At 43.4% G+C, this 13,941-nt stretch overlaps 1 protein-coding gene across 1 annotated transcript in view; it reads right to left on the reverse strand.

The window, feature by feature from the left end:
* The window catches only part of LOC119562592, an 88,485-nt gene extending 81,085 nt beyond the window's left edge, over positions 1-7,400 (reverse strand). The window contains exon 1 of the mRNA XM_037875815.1: positions 7,043-7,400. Coding sequence (XP_037731743.1) covers positions 7,043-7,400 — 358 coding nt within the window. The remainder of the gene's footprint in view (positions 1-7,042) is intronic.
* Positions 7,401-13,941: the final 6,541 nt, after the last annotated feature.

Below are 13,941 nucleotides of genomic sequence, written 5' to 3' on the forward strand. Positions count from 1 at the left end.
CTGCCAAAAATCCACATCAAGCTATTCACTGGCGACTACAAGGAGTGGCCCGCCTTTAAAAACATCTTCGAGAGTACGATCCATAGCAAGCAGCATTTGACAGCAATACAAAAGTTGCACTACTTGAAAACATACATCACTGGAGAAGCAGCCGACTTGATACGACATATGCCAATAACGGATGCAGCTTACGAGGCTGCTTGGACTTGCCTAACTGATCGGTACAATAGACCACGTCACATTGTTAACACTCTGCTGGAGACATTTGTTAACTTACCTTCGACCACCAAAGCAGATGTAACAGTTCTGCGCAAGGTGACGGACGGAGCCACCGAAATTGTACGCGGCCTGGATGCAGCAGGGCAAACTAATAGGGACTGCTGGATTATACACTTCATCCTAGCCAAGATCGATGCTGAAACCCGTCGCAAATGGATCGAAGGAAGCCGGGATCTGGAATCTCCGTCTGTGGATGATCTACTCAAGTTTTTAGACCGACGTTGCGAGGAATTCGAGCTCAGCAAAAGTGAGACAGACATAGACTTCAAGGTTGGCCCACAACATGGCAAGGCCAAGCGATCATCACACGCTTTAGTCTCAATGGAAGCAAACACTTGTGTGAAGTGTAACTCCAAGGAGCACAAGATCTACGCCTGCTCAAAGTTTGGTGAATTGTCAATCGAGCAGAGACGCACATTTGTTAAGGAAAAATCACTGTGCTTTAACTGCCTTAAGCCTGGGCATGTGTCGCGAAAGTGTGAATCCAAATTCACATGCAAGTTTTGCCATAATCGTCACCACTCTCTGTTACATGCTAATATTCTTAATTCGCAAGCCGCTGTCACCTCGACACACTCACGAGATGATGAAAGGCACATTCCAAGCGCTCCCGAAGATGCTACGGTCACCATCAGCCATATCGCACGGACACAAGTGGCTCCCACAGCTGAATCCTTGTGCCACGGTTCAACAACAGCAACACAGCCACAAGGGCTACGAAAAAGTGCATTGCCAACAGCTCTAGTGTTTGTCAAAAACGCAACAGGATCGCACACTACCTGCCGGGTGCTTTTGGACAGTGGTTCGGAACTGTCGTACATCTCCGAGCGGTGCGTACAGGCTCTCGGACTGGCACGCTCTCCGTCACGAATTTTGGTAACCGGAATCTCGTCAATCAAGGCTGAGACAACTAGAGGCTGCAGCACACTGGACTTGCAGTCAAGGATCTCAGATCACACAATGAAGGTACGTGCTCACGTACTCAGCAAAATTACCTCCACGTTGGCAAGACACGATATCGCCGCCTCAGCACTCAAGGCATTCGCTGGCTTTGAGCTTGCGGATTCTGACTATCAGTCGTTGGCGCCAGTTGATATACTCCTGGGCAGCGACTACGTTTGGACCGTGTTCACCGGTTAAAAGATGTTCGACAACCAAGGCAACATCATCGCCATTTCGACCATATTTGGATGGGTCATAACATCTATTGTTACTACCGGATGTTCATCTACAACAACAATGCACACGGCTATTGACATTGACGCATCGCTAAGGCGCTTTTGGGAGCTGGAGGATGTCAATCAGGAATTCCATGGGAAACCAGAGGACGATGAAGTTGAACAGCACTTTGTGAAGACGCACACTCGGGACTCTAAGGGGCGTTACATCGTCGAGCTTCCGTTCAAAAACTCAAAGGAACAGTTTTCGGACACATTACAAGGAGCGCTAACAAGATTGAGGGGTGTAGAACGCCGCCTAAAGAAAGACCCCAATCTGCATTCACAGTACGTGCAATTTATGCGAGATTATCTTCAGTTGGGCCACATGCGAGAACTATCGCCAGAAGACATTGACAAAAAGCCGAGCTTTTACTTGCCACATCATCCTGTAATTACTCAAAAATTACGGGTCGTGTTTGACGGTTCATTCAAGGACACGAACGGACGGTCCTTAAACGAAGCTCTGCACATTGGACCCAGCATTCTACGAAACCTTTTCTCGATTTGTATGCGATTCAGAATGTTCAAGTTCGTCTTCTCAGCAGATATTGTCAAAATGTATCGACAAATCTGGGTGGCTGCCAACCATTGTGGCTATCAGCGAATTGTTTGGAGACAAGAATAAGCGACTCCTATTAAACACTATGAACTGTCCACGGTAACATACGGCACATCCTGCGCACCATTTTTGGCAGTGAGGGTCCTGGATCAGTTAGCTTACGACCATCAACACGACTTTCCTACCGCTGCAAAGATCTTGAAAGAGCAGTTTTATGTGGACGACGTACTGACCGGAGCACACACCGAGGAGGAGCTCATTCGCAATCAAAATGAGTTGATCCAGTTGATGAAATGTGCAGGGATGGAACTTGGTAAATGGGTTTCCAATTCATCTCGTGTCGCTGACACATCTCTCGCTACAACCGAAGTACAAGGCAAAGGATCCAATTCTACAGCAAAGGTTCTTGGCATTCATTGGGATCCAGGAGAGGACATGTTATCCTACAAAGTTTGCCTTACAACAAATCCGGACAACACCAAACGCCAAGTGCTGTCAGATGTGGCACGCATTTTTGACCCGCTGGGTATTCTGTCGCCAGTGGTAGTGCAGTTTAAGATTCTGTTCCAAGAATTGTGGCTACTCGATCTCGGCTGGGACACAGAGCTTCCTCCGAAAATTGCGGACTGGTGGAATAAATGCCGTAACGACCTACACATCCTTCGAGATCTTCGCCTGCCACGGTTTGTCCAAAACAATGAAGATCACATCGAACTGCATGGATTTTCAGATGCATCCATCAAGGCATATTCCGCAGTCATCTATAGCAGAGTGGTGCGAGCAGATGGCACCGTATCTGTTTCACTCATAGCAGGAAAAACCAGAGTTGCTCCGCTCAAGCAGCAGTCTCTACCGCGTCTCGAACTGTGTGGCGCTTTGCTACTGAGCCGACTGTTCTTATCAGTCAAAGCTGCACTACAACACAAGGACATTGAAGTACATGCATGGTGTGACTCAACCATAGTCTTGGCTTGGCTATCACATCCACCATCTAAGCTTAAAACATTTGTAGCCAATAGAACCTCAGAAATACTCGAAGCCTTACCGCGCAACGCATGGCATCATGTGAACACAAAGGAGAATCCGGCAGACTGCGCCACACGAGGAATGCTTGCTTCGGACCTTCTCCATTTCGACTTATGGTGGATGGGACCTTCATGGCTGCAAGATCCAGAAATGCTAGCGGTAAAGTTGACCTGTAAAAAGTTCTGTTCTTCCCTTTTAGAAAACCATGGAAAGGAAGAAGTGAAGACCACCGCATTAGCCGCACAGGAAAGCTGCTCATTGTCACCAATCGAAGCTTTGACACAACGCGTCTCGTCCTGGACAAAGCTGGTACGCGTTGTAGCTTACGCCTTGCGCTTCATCCAAAAGACCAAGGCCATTAAATCTGCAACGCTGGCAAATGGCAAGATGCTCACCTTTGAGGAGATTCAGGCTGCTCGCATTCTTTGCCTGCAAGAGGCTCAGAAATGTTTCATGGAAGACCGCAAACTACTGACGGAAAACAAGCCACTTCACAGCCGCTCCCAATTGCTGAAGCTCTCGCCGATTATCTGCAAGGATGGCCTTCTTCGAGTTGGTGGACGACTGGACAACTCACAATTACCAGCTGATGTAAAACACCCTATACTGCTTCCGAAGTCGAACCGCATCACAAGAATGATTTTGGAGCACGAGCATACGACAAATCTTCATCCAGGAGTTTCTGCACTTTTTGTAATCGCTCGTCAAAGGTATTGGATCTTTGGTGCGCGTAACCTGATAAGAAATCTGGTTCACAACTGCATCAAATGTTTCCGCCAACGTAAACTCACGGAGCACCAATTCATGGCCGATCTACCAGGCATCCGTATAACAGAAGCTTTACCCTTCCAGCACTCAGGCTGTGACTACGCTGGTCCATTTATACTAAAGGAAAGGAGAGGGCGCAATCCCCGAAAAACTAAGGGCTACATATGCCTCTTTGTTTGCCTTGTAACATCAGCCATACATTTGGAACTGGCCACCGATCTTAGCACTGACACATTCCTGGCATGTCTTCGGCGTTTCATGTCCCTTCGAGGAAAATGCTCACAGATCTTCAGCGACAACGGGACGAATTTTGTTGGCGCCAAACGGGCATTAGATGAGATGCAGCAATTTTTATCTTCGCAGGAGCATCAACGCAATCTAACACAATCGCTGGCCAATGATGGAATTAAGTGGAGTTTTATTCCTCCTCATTCGCCACATTGGGGAGGAAAGTGGGAGTCATCAGTACGTTCCGTCAAACTACATCTGCGTCGAGTTGTGGGAAAAACTGTTCTAACCTTTGAACAAATGCAAACTCTGATTGCTCAGATCAGTGCAGTGGTGAACTCGCGACCGTTATGCTATACACCTGACACTGACCTTACCTACTTGTCTCCGGCCCATTTTTTAATTGGGCGCCCATTCACAACTGTTCCAGAGGGAGATCTGACTCATTTGCCGATCAATCGTCTGGACTATTGGCAGCACTTGCAATCGATGTATCAAGGGTTTTGGAAACGCTGGCACCAAGAGTATTTAACATCCCTGCAGCAACGTCAAAAGTGGAGCAACAAGGAACGCAACATCGCTGTAGACAATGTAGTCCCCGTCAAGGACTCAAATCTCCCTCCAGCAGCTTGGATACTAGCCCGTGTAGTGGAAGCTCATCCTGGACCAGATGGACTTGTACGCGCTGTAAAACTTAAGACGTCTACTGGAGAGATGATCCGACCCATCACCAAGTTAGCTGTACTGCCTAATTCTGAAACATTGTTTCAGGGCGGCCCGGGATGTTGATGAACGCATTACATCCGTTATTTAATTTTTGAATCTTATTCTCTTTTTGGTATATGAAATACTAACTTTTCCCTTTTAATATATTTTGGTGCTGCGTCACACTTTAGAGATTTTTTAGGACTTCGTGTTAAGACTACAACGAAAAGCATCGGACACACAAACAATGTGATAAATTTAATACATGAAATACAGTCCACTCAAAAAGGGAAATAAAACGTTTTTATTCTACACCACACGTATCCCACTAGCATTGCTGGATCCCGTTTTAACCGACGTTCTAGAATGTAAAATCTCCGTTGGGCCAAAGCTAATGTGTTTCCTAGTATCCTTGGATTTTCTGCGAATGGCAATCTTACCATTAGTCGTTGATCCGGGCAGAATTTTATATTTGATAGAAAGTGTTCTTCACAAAGTCTCTTTTGGACTGTCATTGCAGGTACTTCTAGCTTCCAAAATTTTTCCAGGGCTGGTAACGGATCCTCCCGTGTTATTGTCGTGACATTTCCTGCTATGGCTGCTGGCAATCGTCGCCTTACTGCGCCGAACACAATCCACCTAAGAGAGGTTTCTTGTAGAGTTGGCTTATCCGTCCCCAAATAGATAAGTCAGGGCCTTATCAATTGTGAGTATACTTCAGCTCCCAGAAGTAAATCTATACTTCCGGGTTGGCCGAACTCTGGGTCCGCCAACACTACTGTGCTCGGAATACAAAGTTCTTCATCTATGCATTCCGACGGTTGGTTTTTTGTCAGTTGTGGTAAGATAAGCACCTCGATCTCCTTCTGAAAGTTTGACTTTAACAATGACAGCCGCACACGTGCCCATGACGAAGATCCCTGCGTATATTGTCCAATTCCTTGAATACCTTGCGATGTGCTGAAGGTGGGGAGAGCAAGTCGATCTGCCATCCTTCTGGACATGAGATTTAGCTGAGAGCCATGGTTGATGATTGCGCGACAATTTTCTCGACTTTCGGTTTGTCCTTGAACTACCACCATGGCTGTGGCGAGTAATACGTACGTATTCGGCTGTTGTAACGCAGACACCTTGTTGACCAATAGGGTTTGCCGATTTGGACCTGAAGCATCCATTGCTTGCAATGGTTGATCTCGGGTAGTGATGGCAACAACCGGCGCCGTGGATTCTGGATGTTTGTGCAGCATGGAATGATGCCATTGACGGCAAAAACGACAGGTCATTAGCGACGGGCAACTGCTTGTATTATAGTAGTTTGACAGACAGTTGGCACAGCCTGCAATCTTTGTTATTGCCTGCCGAGGGTTGTCCGGAACCATTCTTCGAAACATGTTGCAGGATAACGGCCGGTGTGTGCCCATGTTGCAAATTTTACAACAGTTATCTCGTGAGACCAATGTTTTTGTATGTCCCGTGGAGCGACGTTTTTAAAAGGCTTAAACACTTTCCAGTTGGCTGAATCTTCGAGGGCTGCTACCGTATACTGATCTAATTTTCGGCGCACTAAAAACCCTATAATTGGATCCCAGCTCTTTGTGCAGATTTCCAGGTTTCTTAAAGTACTCATTGAATTTTTGATCGTGTCATGTAAGGCCCTGAGTTGGCGTGAAGAGCCATCTATAGGCTTATAGTCAACGATTTGTGCTATGGTGGCGAATACTAGTATCTTCCCGTTCTGGTACCTGGCCTTCAATCGCAACCAGGTGTCGTCATAGCCACCCTGTGAGAAGGCTGTGTCTGTCAAGACGTTCCTCGCTTCACCACGAAGCGAGCTTTGTAGAATATGTAGTTTTTGACTGGCCGAATATGGTTTATTGTGTACTAACTCTACAAAGGGGTCATGGAACCGTGGCCAGTCTATATACTCGCCATTGAATTCCGGAATGCTAATTGGAGGAAGTGCCAAATTCAGGCTCATTGGCGCGTCGTTTTCTCGAAGCAGGATCATTTCGTATTCCTCATACAAGTATAAGGCTTGGAATTGGGCTAGCTCTGCCTTTGCCAGGACTTCGGCCCCATGTGTGCTATCTTATTCGTCGTGTGCTTGCCTTAGTAACGCTCAATGGAGATCCAGGTGCCTTTGTAGGGCTGGGGTGACGGTTGGTGCGTTCGAGGCTAGTGTTAATAATGATTCTAATTCGTTGCATCTTCTCTGCAACTGTCGGATCACCGTGTCAATTGTGGAGTCTCCCTTTACTTGATCTCCTGTTGTGATTCGGTGGACCGCTTCCAGTCGGTATGTTGTCCAGGAAGATTTTCTGATATTTCTCGACCAGCTCCTTAAGAGCTGTTAGTCGTGAAGAGTATTCACTTCCCGTGGGTAATGCCGCTTGCTGGACCTCTTCATCCAGATCACAAAATTGTTGCCAGAGCTCCCTCAGTTGTTCTAATCTACCGGCATAGTAGCCTTCTCGGAGGCGTCGGTCGGCAGAATCCTTGCCATAACTCTTAATGAGCTGTTGTATTTTTCCTTGCAGCTCGATTTTGTCGTCTAACAGTCGATTGTGTAAATCGATTCTGTTTTGCTTTGTCTGCTCGATGAATGAAGTTGACATAGTGCAGATATTCGGTAATTCGTAGCCGACTGCGGTTCTTAAGCTAGGCTTGACATGCGATTGTGTTAGGACGTCTTACCTGTGCAAACCGGCGTGTATGTTGCCTACGTATACGCTCGTCGCGGGCACGGGGGACGCTGTGTATTGCAGTAGGATCGCGTCGCGACACGGATGACTACGGGGAAGCACGGTGCCAGACCACAGGCGATATAGGACTGTGTGGGGTGAGTTTCACGAGTGTTCGTGTAACCTTGGATCAACAGAGAGTTGTGGTCACGCCGCGGGGCAAGGGGGGTACTGAAACACTTGTCGCTGGCACGGGGACGCTAGGTAGAACAGGACGATCGCGTCGCGACACAGGCGATCGAATAACTGTACTAGGGTATTATTATTACTAGATGACAGTAATAAGTCTGGTGGATGTTTAGATTCGTAACTGACTTTATTGAGCTGTTGATCAGAGCTTAAATACTATTATGACCCGGAAGATTGGGTGCATACATTATCTGTTATGTTACACCTCGCGTTGGAGCTTGACCTAGTTTAGTTTCTGGCTTGTTGACTGGTCGTATACGCTGCAATGTCAGCAGTGTGCTGCTTGATGAGCTGTCCCACTGAGTCTTGACCGACTGTCTCATACTTGCAGCGTCGGCACTAGTATTGTGCTGCTACTGTGCGCCTGGTCGCTGTCCCGTATAAGTTGCATTGGTTGTATGTTCTGCTCGCTGACAACTTACAACTTACAACTTTGACCCGTGCTGCGCAACCTTGCTGGACCGAGCCGAAAAACTTGTTATGGGATTGAATAAAAAGGAAAAGAAAGTGAGGAAAAAGATAACGAAGGATTAAATGCTGAAGACAAACCTTTCTACTGTTGTTAATGTTGCTTCTAAGACCTTTAAATATCAAAAGCCATTTAATATTAAGAGTACAATTAAAGTTGCACGTAAATCAACTCATCAATCAATGGGTTCTAAGAAAAATGTTAAAATACCTCGAGTAATTAATGTACCCAGAACTGGAGATTTTCTACCAATCGTGCCGATCTTGATAGCCCTCAGTGCTCTTAGTAGTTTAGAAAGTGGTAGTGCAGCAATTGTAAAAACAATTAATATCGCAAGGAAGGCTAAAGAAGATATGAAGGAGAAGAAACGTCAGAACAGGAAAATTGAAAGTGTTGCTGCAGAAGAAAGGTTTATATCTCAAGCCGTACATAAAGGGTTATGGTTTCTGTCTTAAGTCTTACAGTAAGAAACGAAAGAACTAATTTCTCTGCTACCCAATAGAACACTATCAAACAGTCCAAACAGCTTTACCACCACCATGAATCAGGAAAACCGGATTAGCATTGTAATTAAAGAGTTTAATAAATTTATCAAAAAGACACTGGTATCGAAGACAAGGATGCCTTCAAATATAAGAATCCAGATCCTCAAGGCGGAGCGCAAAACAACAAAGGTTGGAGAATCTATTGCTCTCGAGTTGGAGGAGCACATCTTGTACATGCCGGAAAAGTACACCTCTCTTCAGGATGAAATCATCAATAATATGGTTGATGGAAAATGTAATACTCGTAAAAGTAATAACCATTTTTTTTTTTAGAAACAAGTCTATAATCATTAAAAAATTTAGTTTTTAAGAATGTATTATTAAATAAACTTTGTAAATCTTATTAAGAAAATATTCCGAATCTCTTTTATTATAAATAAAAATATATATAAATATATAATATATATAAATATTACCCTATACAGTATTAGTTTAGTATCTGAGGAGTGAGTACCTGAATTTCTGAAATTTAAAATCTTTCACCTATAAAGTTTATACTACAATGAATATTTTGTCAAAAAAAACTTTGACATTTTTCTGTTGATCAGAAAATTTGAAAGTCGTTTTAAGTTTACTGAGGGGTTATTCATCGATGAGGATGGTAATCTAAATGCTCAAGACAAACGTATCAAAAACGGAACTTAGCCTTTAGATAACAATGATCTAGCAACGAAACAATATACTTATGAGAACATCGGAAAGTAGGGAGACGGTTTAAGAAAAATTATAACTCAAAGTATTAATCGTCGACCCACAAAAATTTCTAGCTTAGAAAATAATATTGAGTTGCATAATAAGAGGGCAGACAGCGCCGACCAAATATTTGCCAAAATTCTGGAAAAGATTAAAAGTATTGATGACTAATGTTTAAATATGTAACAAAGCCGATATCATTACGGAAAAAAAACATTTGAATTAGAAGGTGTCGCTTGTCAGCTTATAAAAAGAATATGATTAAGCGAGAAATCGTAAATGAGTTGCCATCTCAAAAAAACTTACAACGAAGGCGAGTGATTACAAAAGATAAAAATGATCTGTGGCAAGCAAATTTGGTTGAAATGGGAGCCTACTTAAAATCTAATAAGGGGTAGCGATACACTTGTTCACTGTTATAGACACATTTCATAAATTTACTTGGGGTAAGGCAATAAAATCGAAAAATGCAAGTGATGTTTCTCAAGCCATGAAAAGAATTTTTAAATCGGATCGTGAAACACCAAAAAATTTGCAAGCTGATGATGGTACTGAATTCTTTAATTCAAAATTTAAGTTATTAATGAAAAGTCATAGGAAAAATCATTGTTAAACCTTCGGTACTATAAAAGCATCTACATATAGAGAACCGTTATAATATATATCTTAAAGTGTATACAATCACTTACTTGAAGACTTAGATGGTAACCCGATTCAGGGAGACTTCTATAAAGAAGAACTCAAAAAAAATCGATTCCCCACACATATCTACTTAAAAAGGTTTTAAGACGAAAAAAAAAAAGTTTTGGTTAAGTGCCTGCCACTTTCCACCACTTTCAAGGACCAGCTTATTTAATTAAATTTTATTTATATGTTTATCTTATCTTATAATAAGTTTATTTTTTTATATTTTTGTACAATGTATATTTAAATAAAATAAAAAGTAATAAATATACTTTTTACAAACTCAAAATATTTTTATTTTTATTTTCCAAAGTCTCGGTCATAATAAAACATCTCCAATTCAACTGGTTTATAAAAAAGTTTTTTTTCTATATGTTCTTTTTGAAATTTGTTTATTTTGTTTGTTTTATCATCTTACCTAAGCAATTTGAATGATATTTAAATATATTTTTCGATTAATATCTGAATTTTTATTGATGTCGTACCATGGCCTTCAATACTTAACTCTAAAATTTGTGTTTCGTTAATATTACTTTTTCTTTTGTTATCTTTGCCACAAAAAATTTTTATACCCGTTACTCGTAGAGTAAAAGGGTATACTAGATTCGTCGGAAAATGTGTAACAGGCAGAAGGAAGCGTTTCCGACCCAATAATGTATATATATTCTTGATCAGGATCACTAGCCGAGTCGATCTAGCCATGTCCGTCTGTCCGTCTGACCGTCTGTCCGTATGAACGCTGATATCTCGGAAACTATAAGAGCTACAATACTGGGATTTGGCCTGCAGATTCCTACGCAGCGCAAGTTTGTTTCAGCAGAGTGCCACGCCAACTTCAACGCCCACAAACTTCAAAAAATCGTAAATTTTAACGCGGATATCTCGGAAATTATCAAAGATAGAGAATTGGGATCTCAAATTTAGATTCCGTGGCCGTGTACGCAGCTCAAGCTTGTTACGCGAATATGCCACGCCCACTCTAACGCCCACAAACCTGTGGCGGCCACAATTTTCATGCAAAATAAAAAATTTTAACTGAAATGTATTAGTCTTGTCAATACCTACCGAATGATCCAAAAAATATTTCCACGTCCACTCTAACGCCCACAAACCGACCAAACCTGTGGCGCCCACAATTTTTATGCTAGATACAAAATTTTAGCTGCAATGTAACGCGCATAACGCTTAAATCTGTCTACCGCCCATATAACCATATATTGAGATCACGGGTAAGTGGCGCATTTCAATCTCGCTTAGCTGCTTGAATATCTCCATTTCCCTTTGGTCCCATTAGCTGAGTAACGGGTATCTGATAGTCGAAGTACTCGACTATAGCGTTCTTCCTTGTTTGTTTCTATATTCACCCCAGATATTTTGGAATTTATACGTGAAAAATTCCCATCCGAGAATATTTCAGTTGAACAATTTCAATTTCCATAAGCTCGTAGTATATAGCTTTGTAACGAACTGATTTTTGTGGTCTGCTCGCTACGAGATTTGTGCGGCTAGCTCAGTAGATTGTGTGTTTGTCCTACCAAATTTATATAAACGTAACCGCCTAGTAGCTCAGTGAGAAAGCACAGAATTAACGGGTTCATTGTGGGTTTATTACGGGTATATTATTACAAATGACTTGGTAGCTTGGTTGACCTTGATATCGCCACTTGTGGCCCTCGGTATTTCCGGGGGTCCTCGCCGGTCTCCAAGACCTCTCGCATCTTTGACTCGGTGCTCCAGTCCTGTAGCTCCCTGAAGATCCTTGAAGCTCCCTGAAGATACTCGCTCGCTGCTCGTCCCTGACGCGTTGACTCGGTGACTGCTTGTGACGACTTGGACTCGCGAAGGGGGTCAGCTGTGCGGGCGTTTCGCTCAAACTGTATATATTAAAGATCAGGATTACTAGCCGAGTCGATCTAGCCATGTCCGTCTGTCTGCCCGTCCGGATAAACGCTGAGATCTCGGGCACATCGTGCCACGCCCACTCTAACGCCCACAAACCGCCCAAAACTGGGGCTACTACTACTAAACTGGGGCTACTACTACTAAACTGGGGCTACTAATACTAATTTTATCTGAAATGTATTAGTCTCGTCAATACCTATCGACTGATCCAAAAAAAAAGTGGCCACGCCCACTCTTACGCCCACAAACCGCCTAAGCCTGTGGCGCCTACAATTTCCATGCTAGAAAAAAAAATTAAAATTAAATGTATTAGTCGCGTCAACACCTATTGATTAACCCAAAAAAAAAGTTTGTCACGACCACTCTAACGCCCATAACGCTTAAATTTTTCTACCGCCCACATAACCATATATTGAGATCGCGGGTAGGTGGCGCATTTCAATGTCGCTTTGCTGCTTGCATATCTCCATTTCCCTTTTGTCCCTTTAGCTGAGTAACGGGTATCTGATAGTCGAGGTACTCGACTATAGCGTTATTTCTTGTTTTTATATAGTTTTTCATATTTATTGGTGTTACGAAAATTTCACCGGGAATGTTTCCAAAGGCTTGAATAAATAGATGATAGTCGAATTTCGAAAAATTGTGAAAAAATTGTGGTTTGTTTACTCTATAATCCAAGTTACATTAACAGTGGGCTGCATCTCTAAAGCGACCTGTAGTTTGCACATATATTGAATATCTACTGTACCAAGAGTACTTGAAGCAAAGACACTGTAACACTTTGTTGCAGTGTTTAAATAAACAAAGGCCCGGTCAAAAACCTAAGTGGCCGAAACATGAGTCGATCGGCGCGCTCACAGAAAGTGCAAGTGTCAGTACTCTGTTACACACGCCGGCCGCTCAGCCAAACTCAAGTACATACATATACCCTCGCGCTCCAGCTAAAGAGAGCATAATTAAATGCTCTAATATATAATTATAATTAGAACGTAAGGAAAATTGTTAAATCAGAAACAACTTGACGTTGGAAGCGGCATTATTGCTGTTCCTGAATACAAATAAAGAATATTAAAACTACCAAAAGATGCGTTCTTGCTACAATACAAATAAAAAATATTAAAACTACAAAAAGATGCGTTCTCACTACATGGCGACCGTGACTTTGGTCCGAAAGAATCTGGACCTGGATATGGACCTCACAGAATAAGAAGACAACAGCAACAAACGGCAACAACAGAATCAACGGCAACAACGACAGCATACACTACAATAACAAGAACAAAAAGAAGAAACACAGTGAGTAGAGTGGGATGTGTGCCAAACGAAGTGGCGTGGTAAAAAGATTAAAAGCCAGAATGGCTGAACACTGAAGCTGCTCAACAGCGGCAGTGCAATAAGTTGGAACAACTCGGTAAAAATACATGCCGAAGTTGAACACTTAAGAAATTTGCTAACAGTACGTAAAAATCAGACCACAGCCACACACACATCCACCTACCCTGTAATCTGGAGGCCCTAAATCCCATTCCCAACAACAAACCTGGCGAGACGGTGGCGAACTTGGCCGTCTCGACAGTGAATGCACCAAGTTTAAGCAGGAGGAACGAAAACAAAGGTACGGAAGCAGCCAGAGCGTTCAAGAGCAGCTCGAAGCTTCTTAGGTCACCAGTCCTGGAAAAGCCCGCGGTCCAGCCGTCCACGCGGGAAGATGATAAGTTGCAGGACGCGGCCAAGCGCCAAAGAGACCCAGGCAGCCCAACCGGTGGGCAAAGAACTGCCTCTGCTAAGAGGCCCAAAGCGGACCAGGAGCTCACTGGACCAGAACAGCTCGCGGAGATTGGAGCGCAGGTGCGTCACATCAATGTGACCATGAAAGCGATGTTCTCGAGGATGAAGTCCCTCCAATAAGGTGCAGTGATCTCCTTCAACCAAG

This window comes from Drosophila subpulchrella, unplaced genomic scaffold (genome assembly GCF_014743375.2).
Source record: "Drosophila subpulchrella strain 33 F10 #4 breed RU33 unplaced genomic scaffold, RU_Dsub_v1.1 Primary Assembly Seq67, whole genome shotgun sequence".
Lineage (NCBI taxonomy): Eukaryota > Metazoa > Arthropoda > Insecta > Diptera > Drosophilidae > Drosophila > Drosophila subpulchrella.